Source organism: Amblyomma americanum, chromosome 1, assembly GCF_052857255.1.
Source record: "Amblyomma americanum isolate KBUSLIRL-KWMA chromosome 1, ASM5285725v1, whole genome shotgun sequence".
NCBI classification, from domain to species: domain Eukaryota; kingdom Metazoa; phylum Arthropoda; class Arachnida; order Ixodida; family Ixodidae; genus Amblyomma; species Amblyomma americanum.
The window spans coordinates 402,556,733-402,584,566 of NC_135497.1; the positions used below are offsets into that span (position 1 = coordinate 402,556,733).

Sequence of the window (27,834 nt, forward strand, 5' to 3'; positions counted from 1 at the left end):
GTTCTTTAACGTGCACTGTCATCACACAGTACAGTGGCCTCTAGCATTTCACCTGCATTGAAATGCAACCACTGCAGTCGGGATCGAACCCGCGTCTTTATATCCTCCAAATAATTATTTTGCTCTGTGAAAGCAAATAAACCATATAGGATATGTGCCCTGGCACGTTACCCGCCCGCTTTGGTGAGGACACAAGTAGTTCCCCTTTGAGGCAATATCTGTGCGATATAACAAATTGTGAAGAAAAACATACAGTGTGTCCCTGATAGATCCCTGTGATATCCAATACGGACATGGAAGGGATCTCCTTTGGTCACCCGGCCATAAAGTTATGCATGCAACACCCCCGGTAACATTTTTGTACTTCGCAGAGACATCTGATCGCCCATATGGGATATCCCTTGGATGCAGCTTAGATCATTCAGCTCTAAAAAACATATTTACTTCTTGTTATGAACATCTGTCTTGTCTTTTTGTTTCTCATTATTGACCGGTATCCAGGTTTCAAAGGAAGACTTCTTCCCAACCCAGCTCATAAGGATGGCTGTTGTGCAGAAGCTTTTTTTTTTATAAATGCGCTTATTAACAACACCATTTCTGATTATGTTGTGGGCATAAGACTTGGCCATATGCAAATAAAGCACACATAATGGTAAAAATATACTATAATCGGATACAAGTAACGCCAAAATCCCCTCATAAGAGGCCGTACAGTGAATGGCGACAACCAATGTTTTATGAAGTCACGACTGAACTGTGGTTAATCCCCTGTCGCACTGGCACAACAATGGATTTACCAGGACGTCATGAAAATCGGTTGATGCCACTGGCTGGAGGGCCTCCTTTGAGGGGCACTTGCCGCTTTGCCCTTGAGTTGTATCTTGCATTAGTGAGAAGGCCACAAAGCATACATCTGAGAACGTGTTTATTTACAGTGAACACATGAACATCAATCTAATAGCAGCTATTCACAGCTGCTTCACAGGGCACTTCTGTAAGCTTTGAAGTACATAGAAGTCAGACTTAGGTGCTGCCTTAAAATATTGCACAGAAAATTAATCTGTAAATTAAAATAGTAACTAGTTAAAGTAGTAAAAGGAACAAGAAGAAAGACCAACAGGAAATATCTGTTTTTATGCTGAACATGTGCACAAGCATGTAGTGGCAGTCAGTGCAGCTGCTTTACAATATGATTCTGAAGAACAACAAAAATAACAAGCACCATAGCTTCTAGGCTGCCATCTGAGCAATTCACGCACCACATGTAGAAAACAAATAGAAGTGCTGTTACATGGCAGTCAAATTATTATCCTAATATGTTAATTTAAGTGAAGCAGTTTTATCTGTCTGCAAATAGCATTCACCTTCTAATGAGGAGCATGAGGATAAGTTACCGCAGTTATGCAACTGCCAGCATACAGGCTGCGATTCCTTCACTGCAGCTATGAAGGAATGCAGCAAGGAAGATAGAAATGCAGTGAGAAATAAATGAGAGATGTGTGACAGTGCCAGCTTTAACTTGACGAGGTTCTTCGGATATATTCTGGAGTCGCTGTGTCGTAGCCATCGAGAGTAAACAACTTTTTGGAGTTCTCAGCCATGTATCTAGATGAAAAATAACAGTTCGAGCAATTTAAATTTTTGCACGTGAAGCGCAGAAGCAGAATGTAAGCAAAGTTTCACTGCGTTCTTAACAATACATATCCACGCAAAATTTGAACCCTCATGAGTAGCAACATATAGTAACTTATGACTAAGCACAAAAAAGCAGCACTTTTACATTTCGCCTATGGTAACAGTTGACCCGTCCAAAAAAATGCTAAACAGACTATTACAGTTCATTCAGCAACAAAACTGGCATGGTTTGAAAGGCATGAAATTAACAGACAGACGGAAGTAGATGCCGTTGCTGTGCACAGAACAGACTCGCAGTGCACCAAAGCGTAGTGTATGCGAGTTTCAGTAGGTACGAGTGCCAGCACTGATGTCATGCGAGAAGCATTAAACGTCCCATAATTCTTTCAGCTCATTTCAACAAGAAAAACTGGGAAGTACCTTCCATATCCACAGCGCTAAAGACGGGACAAAAGGAACACACACAAGTCACACAACAGAGCGCTGCTGACAACTGAATTTTATTGGATGGCTATCAAGCTTTTATACTTACTGGCTACCAGAAAGGAAAGAAAGCACAAAAACCACAGAAAAACACACACGGAAGTGAGTAGTGCTGGCAGAAATGTGGCATGTGTCAAATCTCGCAATCAAGATACTTCATTTCTTTTTGTGACAATGCTATTGAAGGTGAGCTTATACAAACATCCTGCAATATTGCAATCATATGTGCCTCCATTATTTCTCTTGTCAGAGCGTCACGATGTTTTCCTATCACGCTGCATTCTCTGTACAGCGGTTCACAGGCTTCATTATCACTTTCTTCCGTTTCTTCTGTTTTGCAGTTCTTACAATGTTTGGCTATGTGGCCTGAAGTGGCCACACGTGTGACATTGTCATGGTGCTCTTTTAATCTTTTGTTGAGACAGCAGCCCGTCCAACATACCTCTTCCCACAGGACATGGGCAGAGAATAGATGACCCCTTCTTGACAGGTAACAAAACTTTCACTGTGCCTAACTGGACACCCGTGCATTCAAAATTTGTCATTTACCTTCCTGCACATGCTGAACAGTTTCTTGGGCGCTGAAAACACGACATGAACACCTGCACGGTTTCTAATCCTTCTGAGGTTGTGCGAAACCTGATGGAGGTATGGCACAACGGCAATCTTTCTTTTCTCTTTTTGGCTAATGCAGTCCCTTGTGTTCAGAGCTTTTAAGCTTTTTTTTTTCAGTTTTACTGCCACTGAAGTCAGAACTTCGGGTGGCTAGCCAGCCTTCGTTAGGCGATCGACTTGTATTCCAAAGCTTTGTTCCATGCCGTGTTCACAATACTGTTTTAAAACATTATTAAAAACAGAGTGAACAATGGCTTGTTTTACGTGTTTGGAATGGGCTGATGAGTATGGAAGGATGGGTTTTTGAGCTCGGGGCTCGTAAGAACAACAGACGTAGGAAGGAGTGAAATGCAATGATATATCCAAGAACCTGTACAGAGAATGTAGTGTGATAGGAAAACATCATGACGCTCTGACTAGAGAAATAATGAAGGCACATATAATTGCAAGATTGCAGGATGTTTGTATAAGCGCGCCTTCAATAGCATTGTCACAAAAAGAAATGAAGTATCTTGATTGCGAGATTTCACACATGCCATGTTTCCGCTGGCACTAGTTACTTCCATGCATGTTTTTCTTTGGTTTTTATGCTTTCTTTCCTTTCTGGTAGCCAGTAAGTATAAAAGCTTGCTGGCCATCCAATAAAATTCAGTTGTCAGCAGCGCTCTGTTGTGTGACTTGTGTGTTTTCCTTCTGTCCCGTCTTTAGCGCTGTAGATATGGAAGGTAAAAGCCAACTCGCCCAGCATACTGTATTGGGAAGTACCATTTGCAGGAAAAGTTTACAGTTCACCGCACCATTGAAATGAATGGCGCGGTGGATTAATAAACTTTTGCAACAGACGGTACGTATTCAGCAGGAAATTAGTAAACACCAAAGCTCCTACAGGCTGTATCTAAAATGTATTTTCCCCTTCCACTCAGCGGCTGTACCTTAATGCATCTGTGCCATAAACAAACCTAGTAATTAAAAAAAAAACTGTTTGCATCAGGACACACACCAGACACTATCTGACATTCCAATTTCAACTGACTTTTGGTACTTCTAAAGGGTGTAGATAACTTGATTACTGTAGGAGAAAAGAACAGCAAATGACTCACCTCAGGAGGTCCTCAATTGCAGCCACACAATTCTGAAAGCCTGGTTTCTCCAATGATACGGTCTTAAGCATGCTGTCAAGCCTGACTGAAAAGAGAGGAAAACCTTCGTGGTCATTTCAAGACTGTACCAAAGAGTTCCCAGTTATCAGTGGATCCTTCTTCTACATGGCTCTTTCATTCCTGCTATGGCTCTCCCTGAGCAACTGGCAGCAATTACCTGCCAAAAAGCAGACTGGTTTGCAGCACTAACTACCCAGTGAGTGCACATCAATTGCAGATGCTGAAAGACATCGTTAACAAAAATAAGAGCTGCTTTTTTTTCTTTTTATGCTGTATAAGTGCTACCCCTTGTACCTTAAAAGAAGGTGCTTGCATTATTAAAAGTGGAACTCTGATTGTTTGGGTGAAAGGTGTGAAGTATACTAACTAGGTAGCTGGTGCATTACATGGAGCTTTTTTTTAATTGTTGAAATCATGAAATATGGCAGCTTCACATGTGGAAAAGCAGTGAATGCAAGGATGGGTAATTTCTTTACTCTTAAGCCATGGTGACTTGTATCAGTGTTGCTCCTAGTATAGATGTATCATGAAGCTACTCAACAGCCCTGAAATAAAGATAAGATGCTGCTTTTCACAGCCAGATTTAAGTCCATGCCACCTGATAACATTTTATTTTTGAGATCAGCATTTCATCATTTCAGCCATGGCACATCTGGCAACAGCAAGGACTTTAAAAAACCATAAGTGCATGCCAAGAGCCTTAGCATGCAAGAAAAGAACATGAAATATGGGAGGCATGCAGAGTGTTTGTTTTCACAAAGTCATGCTTATTCAATGCTTCCTAACAATGCTTGAAGACAAAGCACAAGTACTGGAACAGCACTCAAGCCAGCACACAAGAGGGCCACCAGGCAGATTCTTGCAAAGCTGTAGTGCCCCTGCCCCTCGCAAAAGGCATGGACAGTGTTGTAGGCAAATAGCACATTCCTTACACTCACCTCTGTTGATGAGCATAGAGCATGACTAGGGTTGGACGTTTTGGTTTTTATTTAACGAAAACTTGGCTGATTTTTTTTTGGTATTTCAGAATGCAAGTATTGGCTTTTTTCGACAAATATTATATTCAACAAATGAATTACTGTCTTTTTTCGGTGATTTGATGTGGCAATCCTGTGTGGGCAAAAGTCACTTAGAGTACACCTCAGCAGTTTTGTCAGCATAAACAGTTCATTTGCCAGTAATTAACATCATTTAGCAGTAATTTTGAACTTGGAGGTGTGCTTGTAGAAGGAATTGCTTTTATCATTAAAAAAAAGCATTGAAAGTTCAATGAGACAGCCAGCAGACAAAAACGCATGTGGAAGAAAAACTAGGCTGACAAGTTTTCTTCGATGAAAGCGATGAAACTAGGGCTCAATCGTCGCATCAGCCACAACAACGATAATTTTCATGACGACCATGCATGGTTTCGTGTCAGTATCCTAAATGCCACTGATAAACCAACTTAGCCGACTAACTGCTCTAAGGGGGTGATGACGACAGGGAAAAAACAGTGCTTATAGCTAGGAAGTGACAAGGAGGTACTGCTTCCCGATCTGCAGAGGCGTGTAAGCAAGCAGAAAAATCCTCAAATCTCACAACTGCGTGACTTGTCCAACAATACCACCATCTCGTCATGTCCCTAGCTTCCTCCCTTAGTTAATTTTCAACTTGGAATGAGTGTAACTCGTACTTAACAGACAGCTAGTTATGCCTTGCATGCTAAGAATAGCGACCTTTTTGAGTTAAAAACAAATTTCAAAAAGAATACTGACCTTTTCCAGTTAAAGCCTAATTTCAAAAACTAAATATAGCATACTTCTGTTTTTTTCACTATAAACTGAAAAGTGCAATCCCTATGTACAACTCATAAATGAGTGTACAGTACCCTAAGCAGCACATTTCAGGCCTCGTTAGCCCTCTATACCCCAGTGTTGCACTGCATCGCTGCCATGATACCATCTTTGCTACAAGTAACCAGGCAGCTGCAGGGTTTGAGGTGGAGTGGCTGCCTGCCCTTGTCAGCTATGATGATAACCTATGTGATGTAAATCTACCCCTTCACATGCCTCCTCCTGAAGACAGCCTAATTACTTTGGTAAAGATGGTATAGGTCGTAAAAAGTGAACTGAGCTAACCAATACACGCTTCACCAGGGCAAAACTGCGGCATAGTAATTTACATGACATCAACAGTTCAACAAATTTAGATTAAGCTTGCATGTTGGATGAACAACTAATTATCAAGCTGATGTGAATGCTTAGCAAGTCAGGTAAAATAGGCAGCAAGGCAGGTTGGGTTAACTAACCTGCAAGCATCAAGTTGACTCGCTAGACTCGTTCAACAAACAGCATTTAACCTCAATCATGTTTGGAGTCAGCTCAGCAGCAGCTGAGAGCTGAAACAAGATACAGTTTGTTCCTTGTGCCTTAGCGACTCCAGCAGTGCACTGCATTCTTGAACACCTTGTTTGAAGGCTCACACTTCCTTCCTTGTCCAGCTCATGACTGGCCCAACTCACTAGCTCTCGTTAATGCAGAGACTTTGAGTCCATAAGTTTTGTTTGGTCTGACACCTAACTCAATCTGCTTCAGTTGGTTTTAAACAAATGGCTTTAATGTAAAGCAATAGGGATGAAGACCACAGCTCTCCAAGTGCAAACACTGTGCAGAGCAATGGTGCTGCACACCGATCATATCATGGGCACCAAGCAAGCAGCTGCTGCCACTACAGTGTTTAGAATACAAGGCAAAGGCAGTGATCGATTTTTAATTTTTGTTCACAATCTAAAAGGATCAGGCATAGAGTGCTGCATATAACAAGTGCATAGCAGTCAGTGAAAGTGTGCACAGCATGACAAGCACAGATGTCATGCTTCACTAGCAAGTAGCATGACATCAATTCAAGAATTAAACTCTCATCGAACTGTGAAGCCATTGAACAGATTTTCTACTGCAGAGTAAATCATTAAACACATTCTGCAATCATCTTCACACTACAGCAATCAAATCAGCTGTCTTAACAGCTGTAGAAATATCTGTTATAATACTGAACATGAGCATAAAGAGCAAACAAAAATAAAGTTTGCATCTTACCAAACAGCCTCAGCAGGTGAATGGCACCATATATTTGTGACATAGGCGTGCCTCTCCTCTCCTCTAGTATCTATGTACGAGAAAGTATGAGAATTTAGAGTACAGGACATTTTCTCCACATTAACTACAACACATTTTGAACATTGTAAATGAACTTGCCCAGTCGTCAGATCACAGTGTCATGAACACCTACGCTAAATATTACATCTTCACATGCAGCAGAAAACAAATCATCACACTCAACAGCTGGCTTGCTCTTTCCTTCAACTTTTTTAAGCCAATCCCATCTTCAAAAATTGCCAATTGTGGGTTTTTATGTTCTGAGTTGACACAGTGAAGGATGCTGTAGTGAAATATTGCAGATTAATTAAGACCACTTGGGGTTCTTTGACATGCGCTGGCATCATACAGCACATGGTCCTTTCTTATATTTCACCTCCATCGAAATACAGCTGTCACTGCCGGGATCAAATCTGTGACCTTACGCTTAGCAGGTGAACACCACAGACACTAGGCTACTGTGGCAAGTTTTTCACCATCTTCATGTAATGTGCTTGTCTCTATTGGCTTTTAACAACTACTTCTGAGATATCATCAGGGGTCTCACACAAACAGCATGCCTTAAGTACAGTGAAGTAGAATCTAAAAGAACGCGAAGATAAACTGCTGTCGTGCAGCGTCGGGAGTCCAGCCAGTCACATGCGATATCACTGGACGTGGCTGCCTTGCAAGAAAAAGGTAAAAAAAAACATGACAGGCATTTCACTGGGTGGGACCGAAGGGCAGTACATAGATATAAGCGTGCTAGGAATCATGTGGAAAAGGAACGTGTTAGAAGAACAAACACCAGTTTCTCCTGCAATTCCTCCAATTCCTGCTAAGCATCCTCATCATCCATCAATAGATACCCTTTTATGCCCCGTAGCAATAAACATCGCTGAAAAAACACCGATTCCTAACTAATCCCCTCCTGCGAAATGCATGAAAAAATTCTTGCTGGAGGAGATCAGTGAAGGTTTTGCAACACCAAATGGCATGCAAAACATATTTTTGAAACACCTTCAGGGCATCTTTAAATACATGCTCTACAAAAGCATCTGCGTGTCAGGCACAGCATGGCTCTTGTTCATCATCATCATCAGCCTCACTAAACCCACTGCAGGGCAAAGGGTTCGCCCGTATCTATCCAATTAACCCCGTCGTGTGCCAGCTGCAGCCACCTTATCCTCGCACAGTTCTTAATCTCATCCACCCACCTAACCTTCTGTCACCCTCTGCTACATTTGCCTTCTCTTGGAATCCAGTCCGTTACGCTTAAGAGCCATCCGTTCTCTTGCCTTAGCATTACATGCCCTGCCCAAGCAGATTTCTTCTTGATTTCAAGTAGGATTAACACTACGCCTATCACTTTCCTTTCCACAGACTGCTGCGTTGTCCTCAGTTTAAGCTGAACCCTTTTTGTTAGCCTCCACGTTTTTGGCCCATAGCCGAGTGCTGGTAAGATACAGCCATTATATACTATTCTCTTGAGGGATACTGGTAAACTGCCATTGATGATCTTGGAGAACTTGCCAAGTACACCCCACCACATTCTTATTCTTCTAGTTATTTCACTCTCGTGATCCGGATCTGCAGTCACTACTGCCCTAAGTAGACATACAGCTACTCAAAGCCCCAGTACCATGCTTACCCTAAAAGATGTGTTACAATGTGCCACAACAAAATACCACAATGCAATTCTTGTTTAGTTCCTTGTTCTCTAGTATTTGCAATGACACAGAGGTTTTCAAAAGTGAGGACTTACATCAGCATACTGTGGTCTCTCAAATTTATACAACAGTTGGCTTCCTAGCATCATATTGAAATACTTCTTGAAACAATCTGTCCGTTCAGTAATCCTCGCCCTGCATGAAAACAGTCTGCTGTAGATTTGCAGTCAGCTGCTTCACATACACAAGAAATCACATAAAATGGCAAATAAGCATTTCAACAGCAATGCAAGAGAAAAGACCTCCAAGAATTACAATGCACATCATGTAATGCTACTCACTGGTGAGAAGAAGTGTTTGCCTCTGACGTCTTTTCTGTCAGATAATCAGCCAGGATCTGGTCAACAGTGACACTGCAAGGAATCTGCACAAGCTGCACACAAACACAATTACATTTTCTATTTCATTCCTTATAAAATAACATCTCAGAACAGTGCCAGGGCCCATTTACTGAATTGGTTTTATTCTGCTTATATATAAAACGAAGTCAAAGTGTCACATTTGTCACTAGCCCTCTCCAGACTGCTATGATCACAGCAAGGTGCACGGTGTCTTACAATGAAGCAAGAGCCACTAACTTCTTAACAAATTTACTGCACATCAGACAAGCAAAAAATTAGAGGTGCATCTTTTTCACGCTATCATATCTACAAAAACGTTTTCCTGCCAAATATTGGTGTTTTAAAGATCACATTTTGATTTCGCACAATGCATTAATGCCTGAGAAGACACCAGTATGGTTGCGATGGAAATATATGGTCAGAAGAAACAGTGCATTAAATCTTCCTCACACTAAAGTTGATTTTGTAAGAGGACTTTCAAACTTGTAGAGTGGTGCTCCTTGGACATATTTTAGTAGAGAGATGATAATGATACTATAGCATGAGTGCACTTCAAATGCACACTTGAGCTAATGCCATATTTTGCTGCATTATGTGAAAAACTAGTTATCATTACTTGATAGAAAGAAAAGTTTGCTTTCCAACACATGGGCTTCCATGAGACAAGTATGGTGGTGCACTATTGAAAAAGAACTAACTTCCAGTCTAATAAATGTATATTACCATGTGTAATATGCGATGCCTATCTGGAATTAAGACTCCAGAAATGTCTTGAGTTTCACACCTTTCTGAAACATGGTAAGTTGACACTAAAACTTTGAAACATAATTTAGAAATAATGATTTACTTCCTGTTTACATGGTGACAGTGGATAGAAAAATCTTGAAAGACAAAAAGAAGTCGTGTCTCACTTCAACTCACATACAAAAGCAGTCAATGTAATAGTGGCTTTTTTGAAGGACTACCTTGCATGACTCCAAGTATTCTATGAATTAACTATGCTCACTGAAGGTTTCATTTTAAGTGTCTGTGTAAATTTTCTGTGACTTGAATCTGGACTGTTCAACAAGGTTTCCCTTCACACTCCTTCTCATTCAAATATCCTGCTTTGACATAGCATTTCTGGAGGAACAATACTTATTTGGAATACCAGTAGACTTTGCTCTGCCCAAAATCAAGATTAAACCCATCAAAAAATTCCATAACAGTAACTTCGTGGTACACATATCAGATCTATAGGGGCCACAGTGTCACGTGTTTTTTTAAAAAGTGCCTGTTTTTTGCATTACTGGGCACATCATGAGTGATCCCAAATAAAAGCAGAGGCCCTCAACAAACATCACTCTTGCTCAAAGCTTTAGGCTGATACTATGATTACTGAAGTATTTCATGCTGTGTCAATAGTTTTGCAATCACATTTTTGCACCGTGCAAGCTTGCATCATAGAACGGCTGCTGCTCTCTGAATTGCAACTACTCTCTGAGGTACTTGCAGAGATCTGCAAATTAATGTGGCAAGCACATGGATATTTACTTCAAGGCCAAATCATCGGCAATAGAACACACAAAAGCAAAGAAGGCTCCAGTATCCCTTCATGGCACCTGCTGTCCACAAAATCAGGACTATGGCCTTCCAAAATGGAATGAGACCTATGAGAGCTACATAAGACACTACAACAGCAAAACAGGAAGCTGTTCAAGATTTTCTTACACAATGTTCTGCCGAAAATACTCAAAGTTGTAATTTCAGGAACCTTAGACTGAATGGCCTGAGACCACCTTGTGCGTGGAATCGACAAGCTTTGGGCCTGGCTGTTGCAAGAAAAATATTCCATTCAAACAAGGCCACTGAGCACTGCAAAACCACAAGAGTTTGCTGCAGGCCAAAAGAAAGCTTGGAAGAAAGTTGGAACCCAGCTAAATGTCGCATAGAAAATGTAAACACACCAGGAATGTGGCACAGATGCATTGGCTTATCTGCCAATGCATCTACCGTCACTGATCAGGAACCACTTAAGTGCTGAGTGCGAGGCAAAATGTGCGCCACTTGCCAGAAAGGGAACTATTATATGGTACACTGCAGAGCAAAAAAATGCATTCAAAAACATGGCCTTCCAACTAACATGCAAGAGGGATCTGATGACTAATTACAAATTCTTAATGTGTAAGTGATTGGTCAAAAAACCAACCCTAGGGACAGCTGTGGCGAAATTAGCTGATCATGCTGTCTACACAAAAATCGACACAAGGGCACAGACCAACCTGCTGCCTCATGTCCTTTTCCTGAAGCTATGTGAACAACGGCACTCAGACCATCTCCCAAGCTCCTGACAAACTATGAAGGGGCAATGCTGAAGCACTTCAGAATGGTGACACTTCCACTTCACATCGGTGAACTGAGGAGATGACGGATTTCCTTGAGGACAAGAAAGAATTCCAAGTGCTACAGAAACTTCAGGTTTCCGGGCGATTCAAACTAATTTAAAAGTCCCAAGCCATGCAAATACTAGCAGACTTAAATGCAAAGATCTGTAGACAGTTTCGAGTTTTCCATAGGCCTAGGTTGCATGAAGGAAACCTGCAGCCTCAGCCTGAAAGAAAACGTGCACAAGACCAGTTGTGCTATCCTTATATTAAATACCACATGGCCTTAAGAAGCCACTGCACTAAAAAAATGGTCTGCACGGAACACTAGGGAATTATGGAAAAAAATGCAGGAGTCCGTAAGGTGAGTCCCCTAGTCAATGAGAGAAAACAACATGGCTGTCCACACATTTGCATGAATCTTAGGCACGTGAACTGCTGCGTGAAGCAGAACATTATCAGCTGCCTTTCCTGGAAAAAACTGAGTAAAAGTTCGCCAGAGCAAAAGTATTTAACAATTAAGGTAGATGCCAGCTGTGACTTTTACCAAATTTCCCTGAATGAGAAGGCTTTCAAATTGCCTGTAGATGGACAGCAGACTGGCCGAGTTCATGCTCCATGACAAGAATTATTTTTCAACAGCACTAGACAACAGGACCCATGCCTGGTCTTGTTGTCTAGCGCTGTTGAAAATTAATTCTTTTCAAATGGCCACATGCACTGTTTGAAAGTATCGCTATCTGAATTTGCACCCCGAGTGAAGTGCTTCAGGAGGCAACAAGTAACTGCTCCGGTGGCCAGTAAATAAGAGTCCAATGGATTTCACTTCCATTATGCATAATCAGCATTCCAAATCTTTCAAAAGTAAGATGAACTCTTGTTCTCACCCCGCAGAAAGGTTTTACCTCTTGCGATGCTAGAAGAGTTGCATTGTGTTAAGTGATTAAGACTATCATGAGCCAAAAGCAAGGTTGATTTTGTCTGCTTTGTGGGAAAGAGCTAAAATAATTTTAAAATCTCATAGCTCATTAAGAAGCTTTGCCTTTAAAAATGTAAAAACAGAAGAAACATTTACCAGTGAATTTTCTTCTAAAAGTAAGCAAGGGTGAAAAGGAATCCATTCAGAATAAAACTGTGAGAAATGTTTTTTCCTTAGCGTCTTGAGCTTTGAGTTTGATCGCAATATGTGATTTATAGTGATCACCTCTCCACACAGTTCACTTGTTGGTTTCTCGTTTTGCATGAATAAATTGTGTATAAGGTACGTGTGCCCAATGCAAAGGCAATATCAAATCACTTCAATAAAACTTTCCTTATGTGAGCATGACTTCCATTCTCCTATGATCAGCTTTGCTAGGCGTGTACAGGACATGTCGTACAGGACAGGCAGTGTCATGAGTGGCGTGTACAGGATGTGTCGGCAGAGCGTGTCCGCACGAAAATGACCATTCGAAACAAGAAATTCGCCAGCATTGCAGTCCAAACCCAGACCCTCTGTGTGCCAGGTGGGCACGCAACACATACATTGCGAAGGGTCATTGGTTCGTGCTAGAGGGCCACAAAGTGAATGCGTTGTGTGAACGACCATAAACTATGTTAGGATGTGTACTGATGTTAGGCAATGATGACTTGCAAAAAACGTTGCTGACATCATCCAAGGGTTATGTAATAACTGTCACATGGCAACAATGACTTGCAAAATGTTGCAGAGGTCATCCAAGAACCACGTGATAAGTGTCACCTGAAAACGGTGACTTGCAAAAAAAAAAGTTGCTGGCATTCAAATGCAAAAGCTTTCGCATTTCTCAGCAGATGAACACCAAAACCACTGAGCCACTGCAGCTAGTCTTGGAAGAAAACTCATTTGCCTCCACATAAAGGCTTGCTATGGGGACGTTCTGCCTGCTCCACACAAAAGGCGCAGACCCAGATTATGTACTGGATTGAATCGTTTTAAACATGATGGCCTCACTGAGCCATATACTACACACCCATTATCTAAACAAGAACATACCAGTGTGATAAATGTGCAGTAGGCATGCCCCCCCCCGTGTTCGTGACATTTGAGGATGTTGAGGGCTTGGGTGGCTTTAATGTCTAGATTTTTTAAGAGAGAGAAAAGCAAATTTTTTACCAAAAATCAACACTAAAAATATGTGCTCATCTTTCACTGGTAGTGCAGTTTCATTCAGGTATAGGGTTGGATGAGTTTGTGAATGCTTTATAAGAGAAAACAAGAGCCACTGACTTTGTGTTGAAAAAATGAACCCAGTTTTGCCTACCCATGTCACTCATTTATATAGTCAACTGTACTTGTCTTCTGCTGGGTGAGATGATGAATCATATGCATGCTACCTAGAGGTCATCTACATAAACTGAATACAGAATGGACTTGAAAATTATTTTGGCTATTGAGTTCATTTTCGCTATATAAAGCATAGTGCTTAGAATACACCCTTGTGGTAGCTCACTGTCCTGGATAACGTTTTTTGAAAGGATTGAGCCTAGAAGGCATCAAATGAGCGGTTGGACAGAAAGTCACTAAACAGTTCAGCATCATAAAACACATGCCTAGGCCTCCCATTCTGTACCACCAGGTTGTGTCATTATGCCCCTTCCAGATCGAACAAGACTGCAAGACTGTGTTATGTATGTATTACCACTTCTCCAACAGTATATTCAAGGCGGACTAGATGGCCAGTCGTTGGGCATGCTTTTTTAAAACCACACTGATGAGTGTCAATAAGTTGAAGGGTTTGAAGAACAAAGGTTAATGTTATATTCTGAACACTTTCAAAGATTTCGAGAGACAACTTGTAAGGAGTACGAGCGTATAGCTATCGGAGAGTTTGGTGGCTAACCGGATTTCAAGAATGGAACAAAAATCACTTTTTTCCAAGCCTCAGTTAGTTTTCCTATTGACCATATTTTTACTTTAAAAATTTTAAGTGCCTCTACGGCAGCTTCGGAGAGATGGGCCAGTATTTACTAATGCATTTCATTAAGACCTTGTGAATGCCATTTACGAGAAAACAGTGCTCTATGAATTTCTTGAAGTGCAATTAAATTATCCTAAGGTTCATTAGTGCTACCACTTGTTGGAAGTCCATCTTTTGGATGTGTTCTTGTACTTTAAAAAGGAGCCTGTGTAGTGCAAGGAACTAGAAACTCGAGAAATGTTCCCCTATTGAGTGTGCCTGTTCCTCTAAACTAGTTTGTATACCAGGGGTTCATGAGAGCAATTGTTAAAAGGAAGTAGTTGCCATGAAGTTTATGAACCTGCTCCCCAATTTTTTCTGATGTGATTGAGCTGTTTATGGGTAATTATTAGCTTTAACTCTTGCCTTTTTAAAGTTTAAAAGGTTCTTATGTGTCAGGTATTTACAAAACACACCCCAGGTAAATTTTGTTGTTTTTTTTGCTACCTTGCATTCTCATGCCCACCACACTTAGTGGTTCTGTCACATTGCTACCGATGATTGAAGAATAGCTAAGCAGACAGCAGCAATGATATAGTCGTGAACATTCCACTGAGTTTGTCAACGCTAAGATTCTCCAAAAATATTTTGTCGAGACTGGCTTTTGCTAGAAACAGTGCCCAGTCAGCTATGTGGCGCTCCCAGTAGCGTAAATTGCTAAGGATGATTGATGGCGAGGATGATAAATTGACTAATACAGGCATGTGATCACATCCATGATGGTTGTCAAGAACATTCCATATAAAAAATGTAAAACCAGAGGGTGGACTAAAAGATAAACCTATGCAGCTTATTTTTCCTAAGCTCAGAGAGCAGTATGTGCATTTGCCAGTGTTGGTGGTAATGCGCTACAAGTAAGTGTTATCGGTAACGCGTTACTTTTTTGGTACCTTAGTAACGTACTCGTTACCATTTCGGAACTGTAACGGGTAACATACTTCCCTAACATTTTTCGGTAACGTGAGGCGTCGCGTTACTAGTTACTTTTTATTCTAATTGTCTGCCCCATCCGCCCTTTTTTTAGAGAAAAAAAGTGCAGAGCACCTGAAGTGATGTTGCAAATAAACAAAACATACAGGTGCTTTCCACGACCCTTGTTGCGGCTCACATGCATGCCAGAAAACACCTGCCCTTGACGACGCACCCAACTAAAAAAAAAAAGAATACCGTAAAGTATGAAACACGTGCACGAACACGCATTCACACACTTTCCTTCACCTACCTCCCCTTCCCAAACCACTCACACGCACAACTCCCTGAAGAGTGGAAGCATGCCGAGCATTTTGGAACATTTTTCAGAATTGCTGTATATTTGTTGAGAGTTCAGCAATGATTTCTTTGTGAATTTAGAAACGCAGCTTTGACGCCACAGCCGCCGTTTGGCTGTTGAAACCGAAATCGAAAACACATGAAAAATATTCGATTCTATATTATTTACGGACCCGCCGCGGTGGCTCAGTGGTTAAGGCGCTCGACTACTGATCCGGAGTTCCCGGGTTCGAACCCGACCGCGGCGGCTGCGTTTTTATGGAGGAAAAACGCTAAGGCGCCCGTGTGCTGTGCGATGTCAGTGCACGTTAAAGATCCCCAGGTGGTCGAAATTATTCCGGAGCCCTCCACTACGGCACCTCTCTCTTCCTTTCTTCTTTCACTCCCTCCTTTACCCTTCCCTTATGGCGTGGTTCAGGTGTCCAACGATATATGAGACAGATACTGTGCCATTTCCTTTCCCCCCAAAAACCAATTATTATTGATGAAGTGTCATTTTATGTTTATAATATCACATTCAAAAAATGGCTTCACCCTGTGCCACAGAGTTATAAGTTGGATACAACTTAAAAAACAGCAGTTCGTAACACTGGGCCGCCGTCCGCTGCGTCCTGTATTGCTCTGGTAGCCAAATGTTAAGTGTTTGGCTATATCAAATAATTCAGATATGAAAATTGTAAAGCTCAAAATTAATTTCTTGTGATAAGCTTCTTGTTTAGGTAACAGCGGTCTACTTTTTCGTCGTGGAGGAATTCTGTGAGCGGCGGCTGTATGTGGGCAGAGTTTCACTGCATACTTAAGTTGTATCTGACTCCTTTAGGCCACTATAACATTGCTAAGCTCTTGCACATTTGTACAAAGTATGCTCGTTAAAAATTTCGGCTGCAATCGTTTTTTGGGCTAGATGTTTTATATTAAATATGAGCTTTATCAAATTGTTATCATGAGTTCTCGCAGCGAAGATGCACTGAATAAAATATATGACCATGGAGCAGTAACGGCAAAGTAACATGCGGTACTTTTTACGGTAACGGTAACGCGTTAGCTTTTTCTGTAGCTGACATAGGGTGGTATCACATTCCTTTTTTTTAGTGCTACGAGTAACGTATTTAGTTACATTTTTTTGGTAATGGCTACAACACTGGCAATTGCCTCTATTGAGCAAGTAGACAATATTGCACAGGATAAAATCTAAAATATGGTCCCTAGTGTCAGTTTGTTCCCAAAAGCAGGAGTAAGCATTAGAATCTCCAACTACATGAAGCATTACTGTCAGATGTGACTCGAGATATACAGAACACATTACGGTCCCTATTGTCAGTTTGTTTCCTTCCCCAAGAGTGGGCATTAAAATCTCCGACTACATGAAGCGTTACTGTCAGAAGTGACTCTAGATATACAGAAGACATTGTGATCGTTTAAAAGTAAACAGTGACTGCAACAGCTTCATATTTGGCTTTAAGTATGGTATTGCAAGTTGAAACGCCACTCTGAGCTACAATACCAATGCCTTCAGGGGGTCTGCTTGCTTGCTCTGTTTAAAAGTTCTGTTACAACCCTAGTTTTGATAAGTCCAGGACAGTTCTAATGTATTAGGAATACTGTTTTTAATGCCCTTCTAAGGTTAGGATGAGTAAAAACATAGGTTCCTAGTTTTTTGGGGCTCGTTATTTGGATTGTTTTCTTTTCTGCACACTCAGAAGAGCAGCGCCACTACTGCAGCACAGGCGAGATGGCAGTTATGCCCATTACCTAACTAAGGGCACTGGATTTCTGTGGAGAAGCCATGAGTGTATGGGTTTTACGCCTCTTTTCCTTCTCTTGTGTGTGTGTGGTTTTGGCGCCTAAAAAGTACAATGTTCAAGTACCAACTTGCCCAACAAGAAGTCCTCTAACGCCTCTTCCAATGGGGAAGCAGCCTTACGGGCTGCCTACTCAGGGGCAATTGGCACACCTTGTTTCAGAGATGGCAGGGAAACTTATGCTGCATGTACCTGCGGCATGGATGCCTCTTCCAGTTGCTTTGTCTGGGTAGTAGGTAGATCCTGCAGCATTATGCCGCCCCCCCCCCCCCCCCCCTCCCCTGAACCATATTGGCGAAATTTGCTTTACTAGCGAACAAGAATATGCTCTTATTTAGGTAGAATCATCTTTGTGCTCCTCTAAACATGATGTTTTCTCTGGCCTTGAGGATTATAATCGAAATTTCCGGAGCCCTTCACTACGGCGTCTCTCATAGCCTGAGTTGCTTTGGGACGTTAAACCCCTATAAACCGAACCAAACCATTCCTCCAGGATGGTTATAGCCTGGAGTATGCAGGGTGCTCCCCCATCACAGTTTGTGCAGTGCGGTATAGCGTCACAGCTGTCAGAAAAAAGGTGGTCATTCAAAGCACATTTTACACAGGTTTGGCAGCCGCAACAACATTCAGAGTTATTGCCATATTGCTGACCTTTAATCATTGCAGGAAAAGGCGACTGCCAATTACTCCCGGTTCATGACACGCATGTGTGTTGGGCGTACAATGGGAGATCAAAGAAAGGTCTCCCACCCACCGACAGCACGCATTCTAAACTAGTAACTCAGGCTATTGTGACTGCTGCACTCCAGGCCTCTTTAACAAAGAGTTGCGAACATAAGGTTGATTCCAGCTTGGACAACCAGATTCAATGCCTGTACTGCACTGGCTACTCACCTTCCCTCATTTCTGGCCTGTGCGAAGCCTTACTCCAGGAGGTCAAGGAAGAAGAAATAAGCTGATAGAAAATGTGTGGCAGTTGTTTCATACATCCACAAACTGTTGCATAACATCAGAAAGGTAGCAGCAAGGTATGATGTGAATGTCTTGTTCTCAGCCCCATAGAAATTGGCTAAAATTTGCTCAATGGTTTGTCAAAAGAAACAGGCGGAGTGTTTCTAGTAGTAGTTTCTAGTGTTTCTAGTAGTATTAGTAGTAGTATTATTAGTAGTAGTAGTATAGTGGTAGCAGTAGTAGTAGTAGTAGTAGTAGTAGTAGTAGTAGTAGTAGTAGAGTTTCTAGCCAGTATTCCGAATGTCTTTCCAAAGTGGTATATCAGATTTTTCTCACATGTGGAAAAGTGTATATTGGTTCGACAGGGTGCTGTTTCAATGAGAGAGGTGGTGCGCATATTCTAAATGCGAAAAACAAGTTTGGGGATCATATGTCTCACCACTGCAGTCCTAGCCACGTGCCAGCCCTTAATCTTGGACACAAAGTTCTTGGCGACAGCAAAGAACAAAACAGAAAGAGAAATTATTGAAGGTTTTTTTTCAATGAAAAGGCTAGGGACACCTGCATCAGCATGCCACCAATGTTTCTCTATGAAAAAGAACAGTCTTTCTTGGAAAGCGCTCGATATTGGTGTTACAGCCACCATTTGGGTGCCTGAGTGAATGTTGTTCTCTAAACAGCTCTGTGTTTCACCTGTTTTTAGTTTTTCTTTATATTCTGTATTTGTACATAGTGTATATTATCTCCTACCCCTATGCTTTCTAACTATTGCTCCCCCCTTTTTTTCCCTCTCTCTGTACTTTTATTCCCGCTAGTTGCAGCTCAGGTGCTTAGGCTTTCGATGGCAGTTGCCGCGGCTAGCAACATCTTTTCCTTCTACTGTTATTTTACTAATAAATAACCACTAACAACACAGTTTTTTGTCTTTGCTAAAGTACCCACGTTGTTTACTTCTTTTTTGCTTTTAAGTGTTTTTATAATTTTACTATGTTAACTGTTGGCTGTCGGCAGATCTGTTTCTAATGTTTATTAATTTTTTAATTTTTCCGCCAGGTTAATTGTTGGCTGTTGATGGATCTGCTCTTTTAGTGTATTGACTCTCTCTTTTGCCTAGCCGGTATTAAATTCTTTTACATTTGCTTCGCACTCATCTTAGCAGTCTTTCACCTCTCCTGTTTTTTTCTGCTGTCTTTTACATGCTATGGCCATTTTCTGTTTGTCATTTGCACTCTGTTGTTATTTCACATCATCCGTCATAATGGTTTGAAGTGCTGCACAGCTGAACTGCTGTTTTTGTTTTTATTTTATTTGCATTTGTCATGTGGCCGTATCTGAGCTGTGCAGGTAAAAACGTTTGTTCATAGCTGTCTCATCTTTCAAATGTTTTCAAGGCGCTCTTCCCACTATCATTTAGCCGGCCACACTATGTGGTCCAGTGTAAGTGGTATCTATCGCGCTGGTTTTGTGAAAAATAAAGAGTTCATAATTCAGTGCCCATCCGGTCTTGTACATTGTGGTTGCTGTCAATCAGGTCATCTCTGGGGAGGAGGTATGTTACAAGATTCTGTCCACATGACTTAGAAGCAAATCTCTAGGGCTGTGCTTTACTTTTTACAAAGGCTATACATGTGATGTTGAGTATGAAATGCATCTGCTACTGCTAGTGAGCGCAACTGCATCCAGCGAAATATTTTCAATGCTCATATCAGACCTGCCTTGGCAGACTAAGAACTCACAATCCTTACTAAAACTTGACTGTATGTTTGATCATGATAAAAGTGGAAACTATGAGAGACTACCAACAGCATAAATGCTTGTAATACTCCATTCATCGAAGCAGTTTAAAGCAACAGCAGTTTGCACTAGGGGTGTCACACAACACTGGAGACCAGTTTCTTACACTTCACAGATGCAGTCACATGCAGAATCAAAGTATGTACAGACTGGAAAAAAAAGAGCTGAGAAAGAAGCCCCATTTGTGTGTTATCAATTGTGCAATTTCATGACTAGCTTCAGAATGATCACTGAAATGATCACAAACTTCTGATAGCAATTGCAGCAAAGAACCTGTTGAACATGCTCCCTCACTTTCAACAATTCTTTCTACGCCCTAGGGCATTTAACTTTTCCCTGAAGTACATTCCAGAGAAATGTCTAGCTCGTGCCAATTCACCATCAAGATCTGGATGCGACAGCATCTGATCCATATACAAAAGCTATTATTGCAACAATTGTCCTCAGTGCCCTTATCATTGGCACAACAGCCAAATGCCTGGTGAATAAAGATACTGAAGACAACGAGCTGAGGTAATTCATTGAAGTGCTATAAAATGAATACTACATAAGAGATTAACTTTCTCCAAAGCAGGGCTACCATGTGTAGATGGCAGACAGCTGCATGGTTCTACAGTTGTAATTCCAGTCTCTAGCTGCACAATGAAATGCTGCAGCACCAATGTGAGGCCATTTAGACACCAGAAAATGCAAAGCAATGGCAAAGTTTTTGACACATGGGATGGTGGTAGAAATAACAGAGCAAGTTGTAGAAATAACAGAGCAAGTTCTGATATGCTCAACATTCTGCTCGTTTGTTTTACAGCCGCCTGTGAAGCACTGATGCAAAGGAACTGTCCCACATTACCATGGGCTATGGTCAGAGTAGACTTGTTTAAGCATACTGGAAAGACTTTCTGGGTGCTGTACCATGACTGTTCAAATTGCATTAAGTAGAGCTGCATTCGAGTATTACCATTCACGGTGTGATAGGAAAATTGGCTAAGATACCTGCACGCCATGACATTCTGCTCATCCATGAACATTGGACTAGTTTTTACTGCAGGAGGCGTTTCAGACTTTTGCAAGGAAATGTGACTGCACTGATGTCATTTTTAGCCGAGGTTTTAGCATGACATGCAATAAAAATCACTCTAGGGAATACTAAGTCCAGTTAAGCAGAGAGATTAGAGCCCAAAAATTGCAAATAAGCCATTTTAACAAGATACAGCTTGATAAGTCAGAAGAATACATAGAAAAAAAAGACTGTATGATACCCCTCAATAATTCCTGTAAATACACCTGGTCAAGCAACTCCTTTGCTTGCCACGAGTGGCTCACTACTTTCAGATGCACCACTGTCTTGGTAGGGACAGAAAGTATCATGGAATATAAAAGTAGTGCGGTGAGTGCTGTTGACATGAGAATGCGAGAATGCCTGCCTGATTGGCCTGCGTGAAGCTGTCTCATACAGCATGTTCACAAGCACAAGCCAGACACAAGGTCTCAAGGTCATTGGTGCTCTTTTGCTAACAGTGATGCCGCCATTAGCATGAGAGATAATAAATTAGCCACCATGACTAAGAGTATGGTACAGAGGCCCGTGTGGCTGGGAGTGGCTTTGTGTTTATTCATCTGAGACATTCACCATTTGAAATATCATTTGAGACAGAGCAAGATTCGAGGCTGAGATATTCATTATTTTCTCTGATTTGGTGAAGAGATGACATTGTAAAAATGATGTAACAGCACTGGCATTTCATGGAGGTGTGAAGGCGAGGAAGAAATCTGGGACTTCATCTGCAATTTTTTGAATAATGCAGCCCCCTTTTTGTGAAGAAAGATTGCTGGTAGTGTGTAATCCACCAGTCTAGGCTAGCTTTTTGTTCCACTGCTCATGCCTGCACATTTGTGCAGGCACGAGTGAGGCTATTTAGATTGAGCTTCTGCATTACAGAACAGCACCACAAGGGTAGAAAAGTCCTACATAAGCTGCAAAGCAGAGTGCCACAGCAGTAAAACCCACCAAAGTCCACCCTGAGAGGAAAAAAGGGGTTGCCTAGGAAAGCACGCCACCCCACCTGTCCCGTGCAGTGTCGGCATCATTTATGAAGTGCCGCTATGCTGTGGACTGGAGCAGTACACATTAAGCAGACACAGGGTAATGCATTCTTCTTGGACTAAGGGAGCATAGGCATTTCCTTAAAGCCGATTCCCACTCGCGTATCAGCATTAAATGTGGCTTCTGAAAGTGTGTTCCCATCTTCTCTAATTTTATCATAATCTTCAGACAAGGACATCAGTAAAGGCGTAAAATAATTGAAGCTTTTCATATTCACACCAGCAGATATATGCATCAGTCGTTCATTAGTGGCTTTAGCAGAAAGAAAAACTGCCTTATCGTTCAACATGTAAATAGCGAGCTTGTTTTTTTGTGTGGTTTTTGAACTGGTATCACACACAGATATATAAGGCTTTTAATGAGCATTGAGGTCAACTTTTGTTGTACATTCTCATTTTAACTCTCTATCCTTTTGCTGCTGTTTCCTTTTTACAGATTTTGTACTTCTCTTTACATTTCTTTAAAAAGCTCTGTTCTCTCAATACTTCCAGCTACTGGTTAGCACTAGTCCCATCAGCTTCTTCCTCGTAATCCTGTCTGATCTGCACAGATAGCTAGCATTTCAACTTCCTCAACTTTCCTCACTGGTTGAAGGCAAGTTCATTGTGAAGCAAGTGGCTCTTGGTTCACGAGGTGCTGCCATATTCCCTGCTGCAATAACATTAGCACGGAGATGCATGGCAACAAATCTCACATGTTGTCCCTATTTTATTTGGGAAGTAAAATCATCATAGCAAATGGATGCACAAAAATTTCAACCCCTGCCAAGTGCTAGCCTCCGCATTAATTATTCCAAATGATGGCTGACATCGCTTTCAAAAGAAAAATGTACACAACACCTTTAGCTTCTAATGCGAAAAAAGCAAATGTCACCATTCAACACAGAAAACTAAATAAGTTCTGTGAAACCTTGATTGTTCTCCTAATGCTTGTTCCAAATTATTAATCTGGAAAACCCCTATTGTTCTCCTTATGCTGCAATGTTTCAAAGAGGCCTCACTGTGGTGCCGGCACCAGAATGAGGAGTGCAGCATGGCAGACTTATGTAATCAAGCCCAGAAACAAAATTCCTCCTCATTGATATGCTGAATATTTAAAAAACAAACATGTCCATGCTGAAAGATTTCAAGCTTTGAGCGCCTGCCCTAGGTAAGCTATATATTGTTGTCATCAGTGATGATCTTGCTTCCACCACCTGCTATTAGCGGGACGATGGTGCTCATGGCCACTCCTATGAGCTTTTGCCTAGTATTGACACAGCAACACCACAGACATGCAACAGAGTGGAAGCTTGGGTGAGTTGGTGACGGTTCACTAGCCACATAGCACTAAACAGACATGGTCATGCCCATCCTGTTTGTCTCCCTTCGTCCGTGTCTGTTTAGCACTATGTGGCAAATGCAACACAAAGTGCTGTCATTAGACAGTAATGGGGATGCAATGACACTGCTGTTATGGCCTGGATCACCTGAATTGACTTAGCCGCTCTAAAAGTCTCAAACACACTACCAGGTAGTGGATGTTCAAAAACTGAACCATTCATTATTTTGTCACTTGGGGGCACAGACGCAAGCATACAAATGTGAATGTAGTGCTGTACAGCCAGAAAACACATCCTTGTTGGCAACCTTGGAAGAGAGGGCGTCCCTACACGCTGGGCCAGCATGGACCCAGAAAACAGTGCAAGAAAGAGGTGAGCCAATGGTAGCACAATGCAAGACCAGTCAGTGTGTGACTTTTATGCATGGCGCAGCTGCAAGGGCACCGCCAGTACTAGGGGCCTTTTTTGTCACTCGTTTTGCTGGCATTTATATGGGTGTGCTTGACAAGGGCACTTGATTTTGATGCACATATAATATTTTCCTTCTCAAAACGACTCTTCTTGGTTGGAAGAACATCCCTTCATATCTTTGCCCACATTCCGGGCTATAGTTCGACTTGAGATAGCATGAGTGACCACGTAATTGATGGTGCTAGCAGCTGCCTTCTCAACACATAATTGCATTCAATTCAACTGTAACTTAAAAGTTATGAGAAACACTAGTAATGGCTGCTGAACAGTCGGATTCTTATCGCCTCCCTCTTCCATATCCATCACTACCTAGTTCGACGGGCTTGGCGCTGAAGGGGAAGAGGAAGAGTATCGACCGGCCACCCAGGCGGTCGAGATGTGCGGCCTGTAAATTATGGCTGAATAGAGGTCTTGTACTATTGCTGTATTGGCATTTATTAGAGATGCGAGAGCACCAGATAAAAACCTGCACAGCTGCCAACATGTGCAAGCTATACTTTGCTCCAGCTGTTATGCGTCTCTAGTTATGGCACAAACAGAACGCTGCTGATTTCTGATTTGTATAGGCAGTGTCATAACCAGAGGTAACTTTGTAGTAACTATTTCATTTTTATCTTAAAAAAAAAGTGATGTCAAACATTATAAGCAGGTCATCACTAATCTCGTTTAAAGAAACTCGCATCCGTGTTCTTGAATGCTTAAAAGAAAACTTCAAAGTCAGAAAAGCTATATTTGGATACAACTCAAGAATGAAGCTGCTTTTCTCCATTTAAGGACCCCCTTCCAGCCAATGGCGGCTGATACTCATGAGCTTGCTGGTGTGGCAATGCAGGGAGAGGCAGATGAAAGGAGATAGTCCCCTTCCTCTATTTCCACGCTGCTCCCTGCATTGTCACTCTAGCAGGTTCATTAGGATTGGCTGATGCCATTAGCTGGAAGGGGGTCCTGTGATAGGGAAAAGCCGCTTCGTTCTTGAGTTGTATCCGAGTATAGACGCAGAACAGAGAAATACAAACCAGCACTTTATGTGTGGTTTCTTAGGCCAACACACATATACACTAGGGCAAGCTAAGGCCATTATAACTACAATACAACCTCGATTAAATGACTTTCAGGGGACCGTGCGAAACCGTTGTATAATCCAGGCATTGTAAAATAAATATCTCGCACAGGCATGCATTCGCGTAAAAAACGTGTCTGCCACTCTGGCTTTCAAAAATTAGTTTTTTAACAGTGCGTTATAAAAGTTTTCATTTTCGTTCCGCAAGAATTAGTGTCCAGACCACGCACAGCCAGACTTCAACATCGAAGAGGCGGCTATAGATGAGGCGCATGAGCGCTCCTGTCCCTGCTCGTTAAGACATCACATGCACCTTAAAAATGATGATTTCAGTGACGCGCCAGAAATATGGCTGCTCCGACCCTTCGAATATGTTTTGCGGCATGCAGTATACACCGTTTTCCATCTTGACCTGCGACCCAGTTCGTGGGCAGGATGCCAACTGCCTTCCTCCTCTCTGGCCTGTGCAATCGGCAGTGCCCTCGACATGTTTTCAGTGCGCTAGCTTGGCGCTTGATGCCTTTTTGTCAAGTTTTTGCTCTTTTGTGAATTTAGCCCTACAACACTGAACTTGAGATTCACTGTGAAACACTGGGTCTTCTTCGGATGCAACAACTACCGAAATAAAAAAAATTGGAAATGAAACATCCGAAGCTCATAGCCAGCTGCGCCAGCACTGTGGTTGCAAGCTTTTTCAGCTGCATCAATTTCCTGCGGACGAAGAGCAGCGATGGATAATTGTTACAAACATTGCCAGGAAAGACTTCTTGCCTTCTTTGTCATCTCGTCTGTGGAGAACACGACAATGGACAGACCATACATAAAACAATGCCAATTTTTCATCCTGGGTACGAACGCAAGGGAAGTACGAGTTTCAACTATGTTTGAGATAATTATGTTTTTAAGCAAATTATACCTTGAAATCTACTTTAACTAAGGTGAAAATTGGACAGCAACGCATGCACAGGGAAGCTTATGTACCGACAAAACGATGAAAGGCAAGTACCACAGGCTGGTCAATAAATGCTGGCTTGTAATTTCTTAACATAGTTGTCTAATATGGACTCGATTTTTTGAGAGCTAAACTCGCCAAAGCAATGCGGCGAGGCCACAAAAATGTGCATAGCATTTTCCACATAACATTTAATAGTGACTATTTTTATCCAAAAGTATTCAATCCTACGATCGCAGTCTTGCCTAATGACATATAAAGCAATGCAATGGGCATATTGTCACGGAACCAGAAGGGACCAGAAGACCAGAAAAGAAGCAGGACTGCAGAGCTTGATTAGGCGAACGGCTAAACGACAGCTGCTCAACCGCTTACTTCAGCATCCTCACCTCGAGGAGAAGCGTGCTCGAGAAGAGCGCAAAGACGAATGCACCGTTTCATTGGCCCCCGTCGAAAATGCTTAAAGAGGGCACCTGAAAACGAAATGGCACAGAGACGAGTAGCTCTCGGCACAAAAAAGAAAAGCCAAACTCTACTGGTCATAATAAGGTTTGAGGCATACCACGTGGACCACCTCAGGTAGCACGGATCGTCGGGACTTTTGAGAGGCATCAGGGACAGCCTCTTAGTTGAGGTCCCCAACTGGTCTTATCACTCGGTACAGTCCAAAATGTCGGTAGAGTAGCTTTTCGCTGAGCCCTCATTGCTGAATACGAAATCAGACCCACACATGATCTCCAGTTGTGTACCGAGCATCAAGGCGTCAGAGGTTATAGCGCAGAGCATCCTGGTGCTGTTGAATCTGAATTTGCACTCTGGCAAGTTGACGGGTATCTTCGCTGATGTGCAGAAAGGTGTTAACATCAGCATGCAGGCTGTCGTCATTCAGATGGGGTAACAAAGCGTCCAGCATCGTGGATACTTTGTGTACGTGAACTGGGCGGAACGGTGACATGTTCATTGTTTCCTGTACCGCGGTATTGTACGTGAAGATGACGAAGGGTAGCACTTAGTCCAATACTTTAAGCACGATGCCAGCATACAATGCGAGCATGTCAGCAAGCGTTTTGTTCAGTCGTTCTGTTAAGCCGTTCGTTTTAGGATGGTATGATGATGTCTCCCGGTGGGTTGTATAATTGTGCAGCAAAATCTGCCTGCAGCAACTGAACCATCAATGCCATACAACGGTAGGTGATTAGAATTTCCAGGACACTATGGCACAGAACAATGTGATGGACAAAGAATTTGGCAACTTCCATGGTTATGCCACTTAGGAGAGGTAAGGTTTCCATGTATTGGGTGAGGTTGTCCGTAGCAACAATGACCCTCTTGTTACTTGAGTGTGAAACTGGGAAGGGTCCTAGTATGTCCATGCCGATCTGTTGGAAGGGCCTCTACGGTGGTTCTACTGGCTTCAAGAACCCAGTGGCTTTTGTTGGGGGAACCTTGCAATGCTGACAGCTGCGACATGTCCTGACATAGTGGGCAACATCTGCAATAATTCGAGGCCAGTAATACTTTTCCTGGGGTGCATGATGTTGGGCGAGTCAGTTGTACATCGTTGAGTAAAGGTACTGCTCAAAATAATACAAACATGGATGAGAAGGGCACAAGGACGGGCGCCCGTCTTTGTGCCCTTCTCGTACATGTTTGTATTATTTTGCGCAGTACCTTTACTCAATACTTTTCTTGGAT

General features: G+C 42.1%; 1 protein-coding gene across 1 annotated transcript in view; it reads right to left on the bottom strand.

Moving 5' to 3' along the window:
- Window positions 1–910: 910 nt before the first annotated feature.
- The window catches only part of LOC144102402 (mortality factor 4-like protein 1), a 62,918-nt gene continuing 35,994 nt past the window's right edge, over window positions 911–27,834 (bottom strand). Inside the window, exons 8-12 of the mRNA XM_077635685.1 lie at window positions 9,018–9,109; window positions 8,772–8,871; window positions 6,968–7,037; window positions 3,834–3,918; window positions 911–1,605 (exon numbers count right to left, since the gene is read on the bottom strand). Coding sequence (XP_077491811.1) covers window positions 1,515–1,605; window positions 3,834–3,918; window positions 6,968–7,037; window positions 8,772–8,871; window positions 9,018–9,109 — 438 coding nt within the window. The 3' untranslated portion in view covers window positions 911–1,514. The remainder of the gene's footprint in view (window positions 1,606–3,833; window positions 3,919–6,967; window positions 7,038–8,771; window positions 8,872–9,017; window positions 9,110–27,834) is intronic.